This window comes from Chiloscyllium plagiosum, chromosome 35, assembly GCF_004010195.1.
Source record: "Chiloscyllium plagiosum isolate BGI_BamShark_2017 chromosome 35, ASM401019v2, whole genome shotgun sequence".
Taxonomy (NCBI): Eukaryota; Metazoa; Chordata; class Chondrichthyes; order Orectolobiformes; family Hemiscylliidae; genus Chiloscyllium; species Chiloscyllium plagiosum.
The window spans coordinates 15,828,108-15,847,986 of NC_057744.1; the positions used below are offsets into that span (position 1 = coordinate 15,828,108).

The window sequence follows — 19,879 nt, forward strand, 5'->3', positions numbered from 1 at the left end:
CGTCTCGGACCCTGGCACCCGGGAGGCAACAAACCATCCGAGAGTCTCGCCCATGCCCACAGAATCGCCTGTCCGACCGTCTAACTAGAGAGTCGCCTATAACTAGCGGTCTCCTCCTCTCCCCCTTTCCCTTCTGTGTCTCAGAGCCGGACCTCGTGCCAGAGACCTGGTCACTGCAGCTTACCCCTGCTAGGCTGTCCCCCCCACCAGTATCCAAAGCGGTATACTTATTGCTGAGGGGAACGACCACAGGGGATTCCTGCACTGCCTGCTTCCTCCCCTTCCCACCTCTAACTGTTACCCAGCTACCTTTGTTCTCTGGCGTAGCTATGTCCCTGTAGCTTCTGTCTATCACCCTCTCAGCCTCTCGAATAATCCTCAGTTCATCCAACTCCAGTTCCAGTTCCCTAACTCATTCTGTGAGGAGCAGGATCTGACTGCATTTCCTGCAGATGAAGTCGGCAGGAGTATCGGTGGTCACCCCTACCTCAAGCATCCTGCAGGAGGAACATTCCACTGCCTGCGCTGCCATTACTCTACACTTCGTCTCCAAAACAAGAACACTGAGTAGCTTACCTGTGGACTTTAAAGTTAGGTTAGAGGAGGAGGATGGGAGGGAGGCCCTACTCTGTAGGGCCTGGGGTCTAGAACACACCCACTCAAATATCAATCACTTACCTTCCCGACTAGCTCTGCACTCCAACTTCATTACCGCCCAGCTCGCGCCACTCTCTGCTGTGATGAATGCTGGTTTAATAAGATGAGATGCAATAGCATATATGGGTTTCTGAGGGAAAAATGAACTTGGCAGATGTGGTAAAGCTCCATCTGAAATCAGTTTTTACAATGCCCAATGGGAAAGGATTTGTACTGAATTTCAGTGCTTATGGTAACTGTTAAAGATCAACCCACTTGTGAAGCATTTTCCATATGAATTAACTAGGAGCCCTAGTGTGTCCAGTCCAAATTGTCTCTTATGAATTATACTGTATCTTGATTTCGAGTCGATAAGTGTGGTGCTAGAAAAGCACAGCAGATCAGGCAGCATCCAAGGAGCAGGGCAATCAACATTTCAGGCATAAACCCTTTATCAGGAATGGAGGGGGCTGAGAGATAAATAGAAGTTCATGTTTAGATTGGGAGTCAGAAGATAGATGATGAAGGAAGAGATGGACAATTCCATAAAGTTATTAATTTTTAAAATGTACATAACAGATCAATGAAGATTAAATGTAAAACTTGCTCTAACTGCCTTTAGGGTGTATCGAAGTGATTATTGGGTCAGGAAATGTTTCCTTTGCATATTTGAAGTTAAGTTATTTAACTTATTGGATTTATTACTAATTACAGTATTTTACATAGAAACAGAATATTCAAAGATTGTTGCTTTAGGAAATAACGGATATTTAAATAGCTGACATCCGATTTCTGTTTGCCAATCTGTTACACTTTATCTAGTACCATTTTCTTACTTTACGTCAGAAATATATATCAGTTTTGGAAAATGAAGGCTAGACCAGTTATATTCCAATAAACTTTCAATATATATTTTTGAATCTACCACCAATTAGTATGTTCAATAACACTTACTTCATATATTGCAAATTTTTTCTCAAAATTCAGTCATGCCCAAATATTGTACAGATACATTGGCGTATTGCGGGAATCAACAGAAAAGTCTGGATAGTTGTTTCTTGCTTCAACAAGATCAAAAGGGTTACTTGGCTCTCCTTTGGATAATTCTACTTTTAAATTGTAGTTCTTTAAATTTTTAGGTTGGAGAGTGGACAGTACTCCTACCAGCTATACATCAACCCTTCCACAAGTGGCACGGAGAGACCCAGTCCAAATGGTCCTGATAAACCTTTTCAGTGCCCCACATGTGGTGCAAGATTCACTCGTATCCAGAACCTCAAACAGCACATGCTTATTCACTCAGGTAAGATTAAATAAATGTTTTCCTGTCTATTTACTTTATCCTTGTGTATAATTGCATTAATAATATGTTCATTTGGATATGTGCATGTGAATTATTAAGAAGAGTCATTCCTTAGTCTTCCTTACTTTGTGCTTGTGAATTATCACATGAATGAAAGTTAACTAATATAATTGCTAATTTGACTTGTTGCTTCTCGATAACAGATTTGTTAAAACTAATCTTTGTGTGAGTTCAAAATATTGGTAATATTTATGCCTTGATGTGCTTTATTCAAAAGCCATAACAGAAGCAATTATCACATGAAGCATAAAGTGTGTATTTATTTCAGCAGAATTCAACAGAAATCATAGGTTATTATAAGAGAGTGAGTCAGAGATCCAGTGAAACCCAAAGTTTATTGGAAGATTCTAAAGTTCATTATATTGTAGCCACAAAGGGATTCATAATTAGAACTAATGAGTATATTGTGGCAACACCTGTTTGATTTAGCAACAGCAGGCATGTATCAAAAAAACTTCCTCAAAGGGACATGTTAGAGTAGATACACTAAACTATTCCCTGTAGTGTGGTATCTATAGTAAAATAGCAAAATTTTTAAATTGGAGCTGAGTTTTATGGAGTGAATTTAGAAAGTATATTTTCACAGAGGATAGCAGAAATCTGGAGCTATTCCTCTGAATGCTAGATCAACTGAAACTCAGATCTCAGAAGATAGATTTTTGTGAGATAAGGATACACTGGAGTTGCTTTTTTTTTTGCAGAAAGATTGCTACGCAATAGTTAACAGGTTCCTTTTTGGTAGGTGTCATATTATGCCAAGTGATCTTGTGTCTCTCCTTGACTCTATTGGTAGCACATTTGAGTTAAGGAGACACAATATAATGCTGACCTGTAAACTGTGCTCACATCCCATTAAACATATTAAACCAAGGACATATTTTCTTTTAAGATCCTATTGTACTTATGCTGGTTAGCTCTATCAAAAGCAGATTAATTAGCAATTCATCTCGCTATGGTATAGAAGGGACAAATCAATTTCTTTGTTTGCCTGAAAACTATACCTGCCATTCAAAGTGGTTAATTTTTATAGATAGTTTGGAAGATGTCTTAGTTTCTGTAATGCCTTATTATATCTCTTTTTACTTATGACTGCTGACAATAGAAGTCTTTTTAAATGTCTAAGTTATCTAGTGTTATGTTTGTGTGAAAGAAAATGTAGAAGCAATTGTCTGATGGTAATATCACTGGATGAATAACTCAGAACACCTGGCTAATGTTCTGTGATTGATACAAAGAACTGTGAATGCTGGAGATCTGAAACAAACAAAAGCAGAAATTGCTGGAGAAACTCAGCAGGTCTGGCAGCATCTGTGGAGAAGTTCTAAAGAAGGGTCACAGGACTTGAAGCATTAACTCTGTTTTCTCTCCACAGATACTGCCAGACATGCTGAACTTCTCCAGCAATTACCATGTTTTTGTTAACGTTCTGGGACTCTGCCATGGCAAATGGTGAAATTTAAATTCAATTAAAAAATCCAAAATTAAGTGCTAACCTAATGACAAACATTCAGCCATTGTCCAATAAACATATCTAGTTCACTAATGATGGGCCAACTGCCGGCAAAAAGGACTAGGTTAGATTTGGATGTCTGGTCAATGTGGATGAGTTGGACTGAAGGGTCTGTTGCCATGCTGTATGACTTTACGACCTGATAATGGAGGAAACCTGCCATCCTTACCAGATCTATCTTACTAATAACTCCAGACGCATGGTAATATGATTGACTCTTAACTGCCCTTTGGGGATGACCAATAAATGCTGGACCAGCAAGTGGTGCCCATGATCAAATAAAAACAAAGGGCATTATCTTTCACTTGTCAGTCACCGTAAACTGATTTTCCTAGAATTTACGAGAAAATAATACTGAAACTGCATTCTGCTTTATTCAGAATTAATCTGTTTATTTTACAAAATGGATTTTTAATTCCTGTCCATTGTTACTGTTTGAAGATATGAAATAATACTTGAAGATCAGTGAGTTTTAAATGAGACTAATTGCTGTCATTAACTTTTTGTAACATTCATCAATGCATTTGTGTATCTCTTAAGCTTCATTTCAGAATTCACAGCACATTATAATCTTCCTTACTTAAATAGTTTTAATTATGAGCATTCACAAAATCTTAATATTTAATTTATGCCCTTTTTTACTATTTGTTTGGTTTTTAATTCTACTCGAAACATTCTAGGTGCTTAAAATATTGTAGTCTTGCCATAATCAACAATTATGATTGAGCACAAGAAGTTACAAAGATTTAAGTGCTGAACACAGTTTGTTGAGAGAGCTTTTCAAGGTTGGGAGTAAAGTAGCAAGGAGTGATGGGCTTTCACAGAATTCCAGAGTATACGTCTATTGCTGAGGGTGGAGCATACAGTGTTATGCAAAGGCAGCCAAAGTTTGAGGAATGAAAAGTTTGTTCCAGGCCAAGGTGAAACAAGATAGTTAGAACAGCATGTGGTGTTCCATATTTATGAAACACAAATGATTTTTTATTATTAATATCGCTTTGTTTTGAATGTTAATTATGATACTTTCCAGCACAAAATGCTTGCATTTTTCTCAAAGATTTTGACTCTTTCACTGTTGTTTTCTTAGTTGATTTCAGAGGGTTTTTTGAATATATTTTCCAATTTTAATGACAAATTTCTCACTCTGGAAATCTTTATTTAACCTGTTAGAGAAGTAAACTTGATTAACTGGGAAAAGGTGACAGTTTAGTTGCAAAATAATAAAATGCATGATCAGCCATGAGTTTTTTGAATGGTAGAAGTGGCTGGAGGGGCTGAATGGCATATTCCTCCACCTTGTTCATAAATTTGTAGTGTAGAGTATGAGATAGTAAACTAATTGATGTATAATAATTGGAAACATTGCACTGTTCAAGGCTAGTGCAGTGGTTAGTACTGATATCTTAAAGACAGGGAGTTATAATCCAAAACCTAGTAAGAAAATCTTGGAACTCTTAAAACTTTTCACCCTATTTTTAAACTTTAAAATTCATTGCAGAATTCCAAACCAAAATTCCAAGGTTTCCTGATAAGCCAAGAAGAATTGTGTAAAACTCATGACAAAATTTGAATTACCTCTACATCACAAAAGTATCTATATGAAATATTTTATGTTCATGGCAGTTACACTTAAGTCACACCAACTTGTCAAATATAGAAAGTCCAAAACTTTACTTGTAAACAATTGATTTTCCTATGCGATTTATTAAATATCTTTCTACTTTTACATTTGAGAACAAGTTGAAGTTTCAATTGTCATCTTAATACTTCATTTCCTTTGAGCAGAAATAGAAAAGATTGAAGATATTGTATCGTATTACACTTTAATACTGTGAAAGCCTCTCAAATTAAAAAAGGGGTGAGGAGGTGTGCACTTAGGACAAATTGCAGCAGACATTTGAGTTATTTTGGGGCATTATTAACTTAAATCAAGAGAAATACTAAATCTCTTCTCACTTTTGCTTGATGCTTTTGCCATCCTAGCAGAATAATGGAAAGCAACAGCTGAATGAAAGCATATATTTACAGTCTGTTATACAATGTTTTCCTACTGAATTGAACCTTTCTCCCCTACTTATAAGTTAAAACAGCTTATGGCAAAACAGTCTTAATTGCTGAAATCTTGGAATGTTGGTTGTTCTGACTCTGCTCAATAAGGTTAGCAGTTGTTTGAAAGTGTTATGTTTTATTTGTTTGAGATGTTGGTGTCAATGACTAGATCAGCATTTTTTGCCCATTCCTAATTGCCCTGGAGCAGATGTTATAAGCTGCTGTTTTGAAGTTTTACAGACCTTGGGGTATAGGGACACCAGCAGGCCTGTTTAGAAAGGAGTCCCAGAAATGTTACCTAACGACAATGAAGAAATGACGATATAGTCACAATTCAGTATGTGACTTATGTGGGAGCTTGCAGGTGGTAGTTTTCCTTTGCATCTGCTGATGTTGTCTTTCTAGGAAGCAGAGGTTGCAGATTACCTTGCTGAGTTGTTGTAGTGCATCTCTCTTAGATGTCTCACTGCTTCCACTATGTGCTAGTGGTGAAGGGAGTAAATATTGAACGTTGTGGTTGGGGTACCAATTAAACAGGCAGCTTAGTCCTGGCTGGTATCGAGCTTCTTGAGTGTTGTCTGAAGTATTACCATCCAGGCCCGTGGATGGTATTCCATGATACTTGTGCCTGGTGTATGGTGGACAGGCAATGGGGAGACTGGAGGTAAGTTACTCTCAGAATTCCTAACTTCAGACCTGCTCTTGTATCCACAGTATTCACATGGCTGCTCCAGTTAAGTTTCTGCTAAACCTTAAGCCCAAGATGTTGATAGCGGGGATTCAGTGACAGTTGTATCATTGAACTGGAGGGGTGACGATAAGATTTTGTTTTGTTTAAGTTGATCATTGTCTGGCACTTGTGTAACACATGTAACTCGTCAGTCATTAGCCCAAGCCTGGATGCTGTCCATAGTGGTAGATGTTTCTAAATGCTGTAAATTAATGGTGAAATATCAAATGTGACTTTTCCCTTTCTCTGGAAGTGTACTTTGGATTTCAGAGGACAAAATTAACTGGAATAATCTGTACAATAAACTTTATAATAAGCTGATCCTAGTGCATACATATACAGAGGAACCTTGATTATCCGAATGAGATGGGTGGGCACTATTTCGTTCAGATAATTGATTATTCGGTTAATTGATTTCCTGAGGGGCTTGGAGTTTTCTGTGAAGTCTGCTCCCTGTTCAGGAGACTAGGTACTAGCATGCTGCGTGAGAGACCCCCCCCACCCCGGTCTGGTCTGCTGCCATCCCACCCCCCGTCCCCACACCGCCCACCCACAACCCTGCAGCCCCGTCCAACCCTGGTCAGCGCTTCTGCCCCGCCCCCCCCCGGCAGTTGGACTGTACACCAACAGTGAGATTGCTGCTGCTTTGTGGACTAAGTCTCCAAATAGAGCTTGTAAGCGTGCGCGCATGCATACACACAACCTTTTGACAGGTTCTACCTCTGCCATGTATGGGACAACATTAGATTATCTGGGGAAGGGGAGTTTAGGGTTCACCCCTCTGTTGGATTCAGGAAAAGTGTGCAGGCAGGAGGTCAGTCATTTAGTGACGGTGCCTGGACTGTTCTCGGCAGCTGTTCAGTGAGCTGAGTTTGTTTTTAATCATTGTACCTGTAAACAAAAGGCGTGATTAAGGTTGAAACAGCTCTTTGACATAGTGTTTCTCTCAGGATCTTGAGATCATATTCGGTTAATCAAGGTTCCTCTGTATTTAGTTAGGCTGGTCATACATAATGTGCTTTTTGATTGTTTATGAATAATTTTATATTTTCATTCAGTAAATTTTGTTGTGCAGTGCAGCGTAGGTGGTGCATATTTTTATTCCTCATGGTTTACTGCTAGGAATTTGATTAATGTTTGAAGGAAGAGTATTGGGCGGACAAAATAGTGTATCAACTCTATTTTGTTAAGATTTTTGGACTATAAAAATAATTTATTTCCTTTAATATTTGTATTATCTTCCTTGCATGTAGGTTAGAGAGATTATTTCTACGGTTGCTGGAGCATTGAGTGGTTGTAAGCAAATATGGAAAAGTAATTCCAGTTTGATGTTCAGCATATTCTTCTTATAATAGATAAATTGTTACTGATTAATAGAGTCTGCATTTCTTTTCACTATTTAACTAACAGACTGCATTATTACTGAAATCTGTAGAAATTCTGCCATTTACAAAACACACAAATTCGTCCGTTTTAGTTTCTTCCTGCTTGATGCTTGGGATAGGATGAGCAGTTCATGAAAGTTGATGACAATCTTAGGAATTGAAAGAATGAAATATAGCTTTTTTCACAAATTATTAAGTTGGCTATTGTCGATTGAAAGCTTTCCTTTATTTTTAAGGTATAAAACCCTTCCAGTGTGACAGGTGTGGAAAAAAGTTCACAAGAGCATATTCGCTAAAGATGCATCGTCTCAAGCATGAAGGCAAACGATGTTTCCGATGCCAGATATGTAGTGCAACATTTACTTCATTTGGTGAATATAAGCATCATATGCGTGTTTCAAGGCACATTATTCGAAAACCAAGAATCTATGAGTGTAAAACATGTGGTGCCATGTTTACTAATTCTGGAAACTTAATTGTACACCTGAGGAGCCTGAATCACGAAGCATCTGAGCTAGCGTCCTACTTCCAAGGAAGGTAAGCTACAGTATTTTGAAAACTTATCCTTAAGAAGGAGTAATATGGATATTAGTGCAAGAATGCTCTGATGATATTTATTAATCTTATGAGATTATCAATGTGGCTAAATCTAACATTTGTGGAGTAGACCATAACTATGATAAATGATAAATTATTAATAAATCCAGTGAGAAATTCCGAAACAACTTCTTTACTCCGAGATTGGGGTCAGAGTGTTATCATAAGAAATAGGTGAGGTGAGTGTTGTCGATGCCTTTAAGGATGGCTTGGATGAGGATATGAAGGAGAAAGAAATCTGTGAGCGTAATAGGGCTCAGTGTTGAGGATTGGACATTTCTGACTAACATAAGCACTGGTTGGGACCGTGCTGTACAATTTGTGTACCATAAATCACAGCGTACAAGTCAACTTGGTGTATAAGTCAAATCTATTTATCTGGCCATAAAGGTCACATTTTTGCACAAAATTAACATGCAAGTCAGCCACACACCAACACCACACCACCACCCCACCCCGCCATCCCCCAAAAAACTCCCACCTTGCTACATTTTAGCCGAACACGCTGTACTTGTGTTATTAGTCAATCTCAATTGACAGAGGAATTGATAGGTTAAGTAAGTGGGCAAAACTTGGTAATGTGAAGTTGCTCATTTTAGAAGGGAGAACAAAACAATACCGTATTATTTAAATGGAAAAAAGAAACTGCAGGAAGTGCCACACAAAGGGACTTGGGGGTATTTGGATATGAAATTCAAGAAACTAGCACAAAGGTGCAGCTGGTGATCTGGAAGGCTAATGGATTGTTGGCCCTTATATTAAGGGGTTGGAGTATAGAGTAGAGAGGTCTGATAGCAACTGTACAAGGTGCTGGTAAGATCATATCTTCAATATAACGAGCAGTATTGGTTCCCTTTTTATTGAAGGAAAAACATTTCATTGGAGGCAGTTCAGAGAAGGTTCTGAGATGATCGTTATTATAAAGAGATTGCCTCATTAGCAAAGGCTAAGCAATTCTGATGAGTCAGCAGATTTGAAACATTAACTCTGCTTTCTTCCCACAGATGCTGCTGGACCTGCTGAGTTTTGTGACCAATTTCTGGTTTTATAAGTAGGTTAGGACTTTACTCAGTAGAGTTTAGAAGAATGATTGGATGTTTCTCCCTTATGGGAGAGTCTAGCACTAGAGGGCATAGTCTCTGAAGATCGTGGTGTTGGAGAAAGCACAGCAGGTCAGGCAGCATCTGAGGAGCGAGAGAGTCGACATTTCGGCAGGACTCAACGGAGAAAGAGTTCAAAGTCGTGGCACGTATGGAATTCATTGACATGGGGACGAAGTGGGATGAAGGTGAGTCCTTTGCTGAGGACTGACCATTTGACCTCAGTGAGAGGAAGGATAGGGGAATGGTAAATACCTAGCAGTGCCTGTGGCTGAGGTCAAGTATGGAGCTGGAGTGGGGGTGTGCATGGGAGCAGTCATGTGATCAGTGGTGATGTTGGCAGTCATGTAACTGGTGGCGTCCATGGAGGCAGTATGGTCGATGGCATTGGCAGAAGTGAGTCCTGATGAAGGGTTAAGCCCGAAATGTCAACAGTCTTGCTCCTTGAATGCTGCCTGACCTGCTGTGCGTTTTCCAGCACCACATTCTATCAACTCTGACTTCTCCAGCATTTGCAGTACTGACTATCTCCTGGCATGGTCTCTGAATTAAAGTGTGCCAATTTAAGATTGAGATGAGTAGGAATTTCTTCTTTGAGTGTCTTTGGAACTTTGTGTCCACAGCTCTCTGTAGCAATGAGTCCTTTTGAATATTTAAGACTGCAATAAATTTTTGTTGAAACTTTATTGCTGGAACAGCACAGCAGGTCAGGCAGCATCCAGGGAACAGGAGATTCGACGTTTCGGGCACAGGCCCTTCTTCAGGAATGAGCAGAGAGTGTTCAGCAGGAGAAGATAAAAGGTAGGGAGGAGGGACTTGGAGGAGGGGAGTTGGAAATGTGATAGGTAGAAAGAGGTCAAGGTGAGGGTTCGGTCAGTCGAAGGAGGGTTTCAGGGTGAGGACCAGTTCGGTCAGTCGAAGGAGGGTTTCAGGGTGAGGACCAGTTCGGTCAGTCGAAGGAGGGTTTCAGGGTGAGGACCAGTTCGGTCAGTCGAAGGAGGGTTTCAGGGTGAGGACCAGTTCGGTCAGTCGAAGGAGGGTTTCAGGGTGAGGACCAGTTCGGTCAGTCGAAGGAGGGTTTCAGGGTGAGGACCAGTTCGGTCAGTCGAAGGAGGGTTTCAGGGTGAGGACCAGTTCGGTCAGTCGAAGGAGGGTTTCAGGGTGAGGACCAGTTCGGTCAGTCGAAGGAGGGTTTCAGGGTGAGGACCAGTTCGGTCAGTCGAAGGAGGGTTTCAGGGTGAGGACCAGTTCGGTCAGTCGAAGGAGGGTTTCAGGGTGAGGACCAGTTCGGTCAGTCGAAGGAGGGTTTCAGGGTGAGGACCAGTTCGGTCAGTCGAAGGAGGGTTTCAGGGTGAGGACCAGTTCGGTCAGTCGAAGGAGGGTTTCAGGGTGAGGACCAGTTCGGTCAGTCGAAGGAGGGTTTCAGGGTGAGGACCAGTTCGGTCAGTCGAAGGAGGGTTTCAGGGTGAGGACCAGTTCGGTCAGTCGAAGGAGGGTTTCAGGGTGAGGACCAGTTCGGTCAGTCGAAGGAGGGTTTCAGGGTGAGGACCAGTTCGGTCAGTCGAAGGAGGGTTTCAGGGTGAGGACCAGTTCGGTCAGTCGAAGGAGGGTTTCAGGGTGAGGACCAGTTCGGTCAGTCGAAGGAGGGTTTCAGGGTGAGGACCAGTTCGGTCAGTCGAAGGAGGGTTTCAGGGTGAGGACCAGTTCGGTCAGTCGAAGGAGGGTTTCAGGGTGAGGACCAGTTCGGTCAGTCGAAGGAGGGTTTCAGGGTGAGGACCAGTTCGGTCAGTCGAAGGAGGGTTTCAGGGTGAGGACCAGTTCGGTCAGTCGAAGGAGGGTTTCAGGGTGAGGACCAGTTCGGTCAGTCGAAGGAGGGTTTCAGGGTGAGGACCAGTTCGGTCAGTCGAAGGAGGGTTTCAGGGTGAGGACCAGTTCGGTCAGTCGAAGGAGGGTTTCAGGGTGAGGACCAGTTCGGTCAGTCGAAGGAGGGTTTCAGGGTGAGGACCAGTTCGGTCAGTCGAAGGAGGGTGTCGGTGGAAGGGTACTGGGTGGTAGGGCGGGAAAGGAAGAAGCGGGGTGCTTTGAGTCCTTCGTGATGGGGGATGGAGGTGTACAGGGACTGGATGTCCATGGTGAAGATGAGGCGTTGGGGACCGGGGAAGCGGAAATCCTGGAGGAGGTGGAGGGCGTGGGTGGTGTCAATAAATTTTTGATCAGTCAGATAATCAGGGGTTGTGAGAATATTGCAGGAAAGTGGACATGAAGAATGTAAGATCACCCATGATTCTGTTGAATAGTGGAGCAGGCTTGGGGGCTAAATGGCTTACTGCTGTTCTTATTTCTGGTGGTCTTGTACCCTGACATCTAGTTCTTTACTCCGACATATAAAAAGCAAATATTTATTGCAGTAATGACCAGTGTTTATTTTATGATGTTATAAAGTTGTACATTTTGTTAGAAATCTGCAGTTGTGTAAACATGTATCAGACCATAAGACAGACAAGCAGAAGCAGGCCATTTAGCTCATCGAGTCTGGTCTACCATTCAGTGAGATCATGCAGCATCAGGAGGTGGCGAAGTCAAAGTTTTGGATGTAACCCTTCTTCAAGAATGGAGGTTGGGGTAGGGGGAGCTGCTGGTAAAGGGCGGGCGGAGGGGGTAACGGGTGGGGACAGGATTGGAATGGTAAGGTAGTGATAGGTGAATATGGCTTGTAGGTATGACCTGGTTGGTTGATGGGAGGAATGCATCTGGTTGGTACCTGGAAGGAATGGTAGATAGGAGAAATGGAAGGGAGCAGGCAAGGCTGGAAAGAGAGTCGGGGGATGGGTAAGAGGGTTAATTGAAATTTGAGAACTCCATGTTGAGTCCTCTGGGCTGTGGGCTGCCCAGGCAAAAGGTAAGGTGTTGTCAAGCCTATGATTTTAGCTGGAGTACTATTCTGTGACTTTTAGCTGCTTCTGGTCCTTTGCCTTTGAAGTCCAAGTTTATGTGCACTTTCACAGGGTGGTCAGGAAGTTTGAGCGTCTTGAGATATTTATTACTTAATTTAATAGTCTTGGGAAATAAATGTTAAATGTTTGAATGACATGGATTTCCTTGATCATGTGAAACTGTAGAATCTGAAACTGTTGCAGCCCAGTTTAGTTCTAATTGCATGCAATTAGCAAGTGTGGGGGTATTCTGATCAATCATGAGGCATCATAGGTGAGCCAGAACACACAAACTAACTTTCTTTACTTGTATGCCGGAAGAGCTTGATTAACATATGCCAGTTGATGTTGCATTTTTGGATTTGAGTAATCCCTTTAAACCATGATGTAAAAGCAAAATATAATAACATGTGCTGGAAATCTGAAATAAATGCAAAATGCTGGAAGTACTCAGCAAAAGTTCCGTGTTGGATGCCATTAATTCCAAAAAAGTAGAAGCTACACTCGAAAAGTAGAGATTGCAATCAACAATTATCTTACAAAATGAAGGAGCTGGATTGAGGAGTTAAATGGCCAATTGCTCATTTAGTTTGTATGTAGGTCTTGCAGTATGTATTGAGAGAAAAACACCGTTAATATTTCTAATTCATTTTGATTTCTTTTGGACTGAAGGAAGGTAGAAACATGAAGGAATTTTGATTTTGAAAGCTAGGAAGAACAAAAAAGACAATATTCGATAGTCTAGAAAACTTAAGTGATGAAGGTGACATGGATCAAAAGGCAAATGAAGTCTTAAAGCAACAAAAGTATTAGTCCTATACAAGTGTGAAGGGCAGCGTAATTAACAATGCAGTCCAGAAGCAATGACATAAAAATTATGATTCAAAGCATAAAAATGGGTACAGAGTTGATGGTCTGAGATTGTTGAATTCCGTTTTGTGTTCAGAAGGCTATCAAGTGCCTAAATGGAAAATTAGGAAATGTTCTTAGAGCTGAATGTTGAATTCCAGTGGAACACTGCAGAAGTCTGAGGTCAGGAATTGGAGGACGAGAGCCTGGCAATGAATTAAAACACCAAGCCAGTGGAAGCTTAGGTCATGCTTATGGACTGAAAAGAGATGTCTGCAATATGGTCACAAAATCTGAGTTTGATCTCTTTAAGGCAGTGGATATCATACCATGGGCAGCAAAGCTTTGGTGCAGTTCTTCTGCAAAGGCTGAACTGAATGTAGTGCAAGAAGAAATCAGGGAATATTTTAAATTGGATACATAGATTATTGGCCAGTAGAACCTAAAGGATTAATTGTCATCAGTATTTTATCATGTCACAGTGGATTCACAGATACTTGTTGCCTTTACAAATAATCAAGATCTAGGAGTCACCAGCAGAGCAGTTTAAGTTGCACTAATACAGAACTGTTCTAGACTTCAAAGTTGAACAGTACAAATTGTTGGATGAGTTGAATATGCTTGAGAATTGGGAACAAATGAGCAGGAGGAATTTAATGAGGAAATAATTGTTATTTAAAGGGTTCATGGAGTATGGAAGATCAATAACCAATAAACTGAAGCTATTGTAACAGTCTCTGCAACAGTGATTAAAGTAAATCCGATGTTGGAACCTATGAAAAGATAAATATTGTGCCAAATAATGTACTGATTCTACCATTTTAGAAATTATTGTCACAATTGCACTTGCAATATCATGAACAGTTCTGGTTGCCACAGTACATGTAATTCTTCTATTACACAATAGTTGCATACTTGTGCAAAATTGCGACTTAGAAACAGTGCTTACTGTTGCTGATGTAATCACGTTATAGGCAACACATTTTAAAAGATCGGCTTTAGAAATAGTGTCTCCAATTCGTCAATCGCGTTAGTGAATTTGGCTTAACACCATGTGTGTTATACCAGAACAACCTGTATAAAAAGGATATTTCAGCTACTGAAAGGTACAGAAATGAGGAACCAGTATAGCCCAGGAAGATAAATTTAATTATAAGGAATAACTATATAAATTGAGCTCATTCTATCTGGGATTTAAAAAAAAGTTGAAAAGTGATCCAATTATTGTTTTTGGTTTCTAAAATGTGTGGATAATGCAGATCATCGCAGATTGTAATTCAAGATAAAAGAATTAAAGGGCGAGAGATAAATTCAATATCAATCTGCAGAATCAATATTTTATTCACTCTATGGACTTAAATGTTCGAATGAATTCAAATACATTCAAATACAAATTAGATGGAATTGCAGAAGAACAAAACGGCATTTTAGGATGCCCCATCTCTCAGATTCACAAATTTTTCAATAGAAAAGGAGGCCATTCTTCCTGTCATAAATAAGCTATTCTCCTGCATTTTCCCTGACTCATGCACACTTTAGATGACTTAAGTACAAATAGTGCCTCTTCAAATGCCTCAAATGCTCTTGCCTTCGCACCCTTCCATACAGTGCTTTCTAGACCTGAACCACTTGGTTTTTGTTTTCCCATCATTGTATTTGCTGCATTTGCATATTGCTTGCATATCTGTGCCCTCTCATTTGTGATCCTTTACAATGGTCTAGTGGTATTATCACAGGACTGTTAATCCAGAGACCCAGTTAATGTTTGGAAGACCTGGGTTCGAATCTCACCATTGCGGATGGTAGAATTTGAATTCAGTAAAAAACATAGAATTAAAATAATGATGACAATGCAACCATTGTTGATTCTCAAAAACTCACCTGGATCACAAATGTCCTTGAGGGAAGGAAATCATCCTTACCTGATCTGGATGGCATGAACTCCAGACCCAAGCAAAGTGGTTGATCTATCTTCTTTCCAAGGAGAATAGTCGCAACCTTTCCGATTCATCCTCAACTGAACTTTCTCATCGCTTGAAACGTTTGCAAATCTGCACCCTCTTACTATAATGTGTCTAGAACTTTATATGGTACTCCAGCTGAGATCTATCAGATTTTTTTATACAAGTTCTGCATAACCTCTTGCTCCTGAACGCAATTCTAATAAGGTTGAAGATATTGTACCTTATATGAACTGCTTTGTCTATCTGTCCTGCCACTTTCAGTAATCTGTGCATAATATATATCCAGATCCCTCTGTTTTAACCCATCCTTTAAAATTGACTTAATATAAGAATTACACTGTTTCTTCCTGGTATACACATATAATTTCAGATGTTAAATGAGGTAAGCAAAGAAGTCTTGATGCAACCGCTGGGTTTTTCTGATGCAATTTCTGGGCCTGTATTAAATCATGCTCTATAATGACTTATCAGTCACAGTTTTGTATAATGCAATTGCTAAGCTGGCAGAAGGTGAACGAGCTGGACTTTTTTTTTTATTGTCCAGGAATTCCTTTGTTCCTAATTATTTACAAAAGTTTAGGACTTTCACCACTCTTTGATTTGGGAATGCTTTCCAAAACTTGATCATTTCGTCCAGCAAACCTAGCAATATTATGTTGCATTTTGCTGATTTTAAATACATAACCATTAGTATGCTTTACCCACCTCCACCCCCATCCTAACAAATGGTATGCTTTTGTCTTTCCTTTAATATTTACTGCCCTGTATTGATCTTGGATTACTGTTAAGGTATCTGCTTCAAGCCTGCAAAGGCTATAGTCACCTGTCTTCTTTTATGAGTCAGATCTGTGATACTGAAGGGTGAATTTATCATTGTCTCTAGCCCTTGATCCTCTTTCTAGTGTCTTTGGCAGAAACTGGAATAATATTCAAGGTATGGTTGCGTTTGGAATAGTATGAACATATTTGATTGTTCTGACAATATAATTTAAGATTCTATTGACTCTAAATTGTACTGCGTGGCAGGACATTTTCAGAATTAATTCTACCAAGTCTTGGGATTCATTCAATCAAACTTTAGGTGTTTGACACCATTCGTTAGTTGGATATTACTGACTTCATTTCTTTTGTGCGTATATTTCACATTTTAGACTTCTCGCCCATTTTATGCCAGAATATGTACAAATCCCCTCCTGCCCTCTGTAATTTAGTATTGTTTATAATATGACCAATTTGTATTAAGTTCTGAATCAAAGTTATTACTGTTAGTCCCAGCAATATACCAGTCTGCTTTTCCTGCTCTTTAACCATCCACCATATTATAATATTACCTCTCATATTATAATTTATTTCCTGTCATTTAACCAAATCTTTATGCATTGCCACAATTTACTGTATATCTCCAGTACTTTGAGTCAAACTTATAATCTTTCATATGAAACTTACACCAAAATCAAAGTTTTTTGATATCACGTCTAGAAGTGTCTTCATTTTTCTGGACTACGAATGCAAGGAAAGTTATGGGGGAAACCAGGAAGCAGATTTTAGGGATGTAATAAAGTGATAAATTTGAACAAAACACAAGTTGTATTTAACAGATTTTTGTTGCTGTATTTTGTATCTGTTAACTTGGTTTTATAATCTTCAACAACTTTTTGGCAGCTTTCCATGTGGTGAAATGATGGTTTGAGCTGTGGTACTGACTATTATGCCTAGCGTTGCTTGCTGTGACTCAGGAAGCCCCCTCTGAAATGGCAGTCTCAGTGCACTTGCTGCAGTGGAAGACTATGGACTGACAGGCTGACCTGTGTTCTGTCTACACCCACATCATGGGCAGCTGGTCTTTTCATTTCATATCTTTCAAAATGACCTTCCAAACATTCAGCCTCCAAAGGTCACAGTCATCAAAGTCTGCCTCCCAGTGACTGTGTCATTGTTCATCACCACCTTGCTTCTTTAGCTGTTTTTGCAGTGAAGATATGAGCACCCAGGCATTTGTGACCTAGTTGTAATTCATCAGACAGAAGGTCTTTAAATATATATTTAATGTCAATCTGATGAACATTGTCCGATTAATGTTGTTGGCATTGGATTATCAATAGTGATACATTGGGATTAGCATGCTCCAACACCTCTGAATTAGTGACATTGTTCTGCCGAGAGATGCTAAGAGATCTGCGATGAGAGAAAGTGGAATTTTTCTCCTGCCCAACCATATTTTATCCACGTTTCACCATTTAAGCGGAGTGCGCTGAGAACGCAGATTTAATAGTCTCGATGTTTAGTGTTCTCAGGCAGGTTGGTGTTGTTTTAAACTCTAGATGAGTAATTTAAAAAGGTTAGTTAAGCTTTATGATAGCAATTACGCCAGTATTAAAAGGAAAACGACCCCTAACCAGCCCCCCTTCGTATTTCAAGACTTGTTCATTAGTAAGTCATTTGAACACTAAACAGCATTGCTTATTTTCAATAGAGATAAAATATTTTGTTCCTTCCATGGCGTTATCAAATTTAATTTAAAAAAAGTCATGTACACAAAGTTTGCAAATTCTTTGACTGATACTTCTTACTTTAAAATCAGTTAGATTTGTAACTGCATTTCGCTTTGAAATGAAATTATTTTGTTTTACTCGATGGCTCCAATATCTGTATTTAAACTTTATTTAAACCTTCCTGTCTTTATATGCACTGCATACCTTTCACCTCTTTTTTTTTTTCCTATTGCCAAACAAAAGCTGCACAATAAAATCTGATCCTTATTTTGGTGCAAATTGTGCAATTTGTAGAGTTGACTTGTAGAAATTAGGCATGAATTTTAATGCCACTCTCGACGATGTTGTTTATTGAGCAATAGAAATGATTTTGATAACCTCATCAGTTCTAGCATTTATTGAGGCTTTGGATGAAGCATTAAGGTAGAGAGTTGGTGGACATAAATTGTGTCTCTGTTGCAATGAGTGAAATGCATAGAAAAGCACAACTAAAGATTAAGGTGCAGTAAGAAGCATTTATGTAGTCACCTAGAAAGATACTTCTTTCCTGACCCCCAGAAACAAATTGGGACTTTTATAGCAAAAATGACAACTTGTTAAATGCCATCGTATTAAAACTGTAGCATGTTTCTCACCATTCAGTAGATTCTGATATGCTGGAATCTCTCAAAGTACTATATTTTACAGTTTTTAGATCAGAGTGGTGCTGGAAAAGCACAGCCAATCAGGCAACATCCAAAGACCAGGAAAATCGACGTTTCAGGCAAAGGCCATTCATTAGGAATGCCCGAAATGTCGATTTTCCTGCTCCTTGGAAGCTGCCTGACCAGCTGTGCTTTTCCAGCACCACTTTGATCTAAACTCTGGTTTCCAGCATCTGCAGTCCTCACTTTTGCCTATATTTTACAGTTATCTGCCTTTTAAAGACCAGGTTCTGGGTGTTGCTGACTTGGCCAGCACCTTGCACATTGCTAATTCATGTGAAGCAAGGTGGTGGTGATCTACCACCTTGCGCTACCCTAGTCCAGCTGTACAGTTGCACCCATAGTGCTGCAAGGAGGGGACTTCTGGGATTTGACTTAGTGACAGTGAAGAAGCCACAAGATATTTTCATGTAAGTATCGTATTTATTTTGATTGGCAACTTGCAGTGGCTTATGTCCCATGGGTTTGCTACCCTGCCATTTCAACAGAGTAGAGGTGGTGAGTTTGGAAGGTGCCATTGAAAAAAGCTTGTTGAGCTGCTGTAGTGCATCTTTATAGAGGATACACATTGCTACTACTGTGCATTGGTGGTGGAGGGAGTGAATATTTTAGATTGGATGAAATGCTGATCATTTGGGCTGTCTTGTCCTGATGATATTGAGCTTCTTGCAAGTTGTTAGAGCTATACTCCTTTATGTTCTTCCTCCTGTCTTTCATGTCTGTTATTTCTAGTTAAGATTTTTTGATTTAATTTAGACCCATTCTCACTACTGTGAGCACCAATGTTTTCATTCTTATAATATTGCTCGGTGATTCAATATAATAAAAAATACACTTAAGATTCTGTTCAAAAGTGCACGTTATAAGCAATGTTCCCTATAATCTACACAGCTCAGAAGTTCTTGTGCATATGCAGAGTGGTACCAATAAATAAGAGACTTACAAACTTAAGCCACTTAGTACAAAAAGTTAGAGTCCATATTTATAAATGCTTGAGTTTATATGGACACCTTAAAATTGCAGATTGTTGTGTCCACTTGAGAAAGTGCACTCACCTTCAAGTGTCACTACTACTCTGACTCTGACTCTAATAGGGGGATTACAAAAGTTAAAAATGTAATTAGTCAGTCTTCAGGTTACCTTTCTGATGGACTTTGGTTAACAGAAAATACTGACCATATTTCTGCATGTAATATGAACTGTTATTAAGTATAAATAAATTCTAACCCCAGGCAATCAACGACATGAATTATCAGCATATAACTCTTCTAACTGAAACAGAGTCCTTCTTCTACACATGCAGCTGAAAATGTGTTGCTGGAAAAGCGTGGCAGGTCAGGCAGCATCCAAGGAACAGGAGAATCGACGTTTCGGGCATAAGCCCTTCTTCAGGAATGAGGAAAATGTGTCCAGCAGGTTAGGATAAAAGGTAGGGAGGAGGGACTTGGGAGAGGGGCGTTGGAAATGCGATAGGTGGAAGGAGGTCAAGGTGAGGGTGATAGGATGGAGTGGGGTGGGGGCGGAGAGGTCAGGAAGAAGATTGCAGGTTAGGAAGGTGGTGCTGAGT

The 19,879-nt window shown here is 39.8% G+C and overlaps 1 protein-coding gene across 5 annotated transcripts in view; it reads left to right on the forward strand.

Annotated features, from left to right (window-relative positions):
• The window catches only part of LOC122540670 (zinc finger and BTB domain-containing protein 44-like), a 49,550-nt gene that overhangs the window by 10,339 nt on the left and 19,332 nt on the right, over positions 1-19,879 (forward strand). For all 5 annotated transcript variants that reach the window (XM_043676714.1, XM_043676712.1, XM_043676713.1 and 2 more), the window contains 2 exons: positions 1,776-1,939; positions 7,910-8,210. In XM_043676714.1, coding sequence (XP_043532649.1) covers positions 1,776-1,939; positions 7,910-8,210 — 465 coding nt within the window. The remainder of the gene's footprint in view (positions 1-1,775; positions 1,940-7,909; positions 8,211-19,879) is intronic.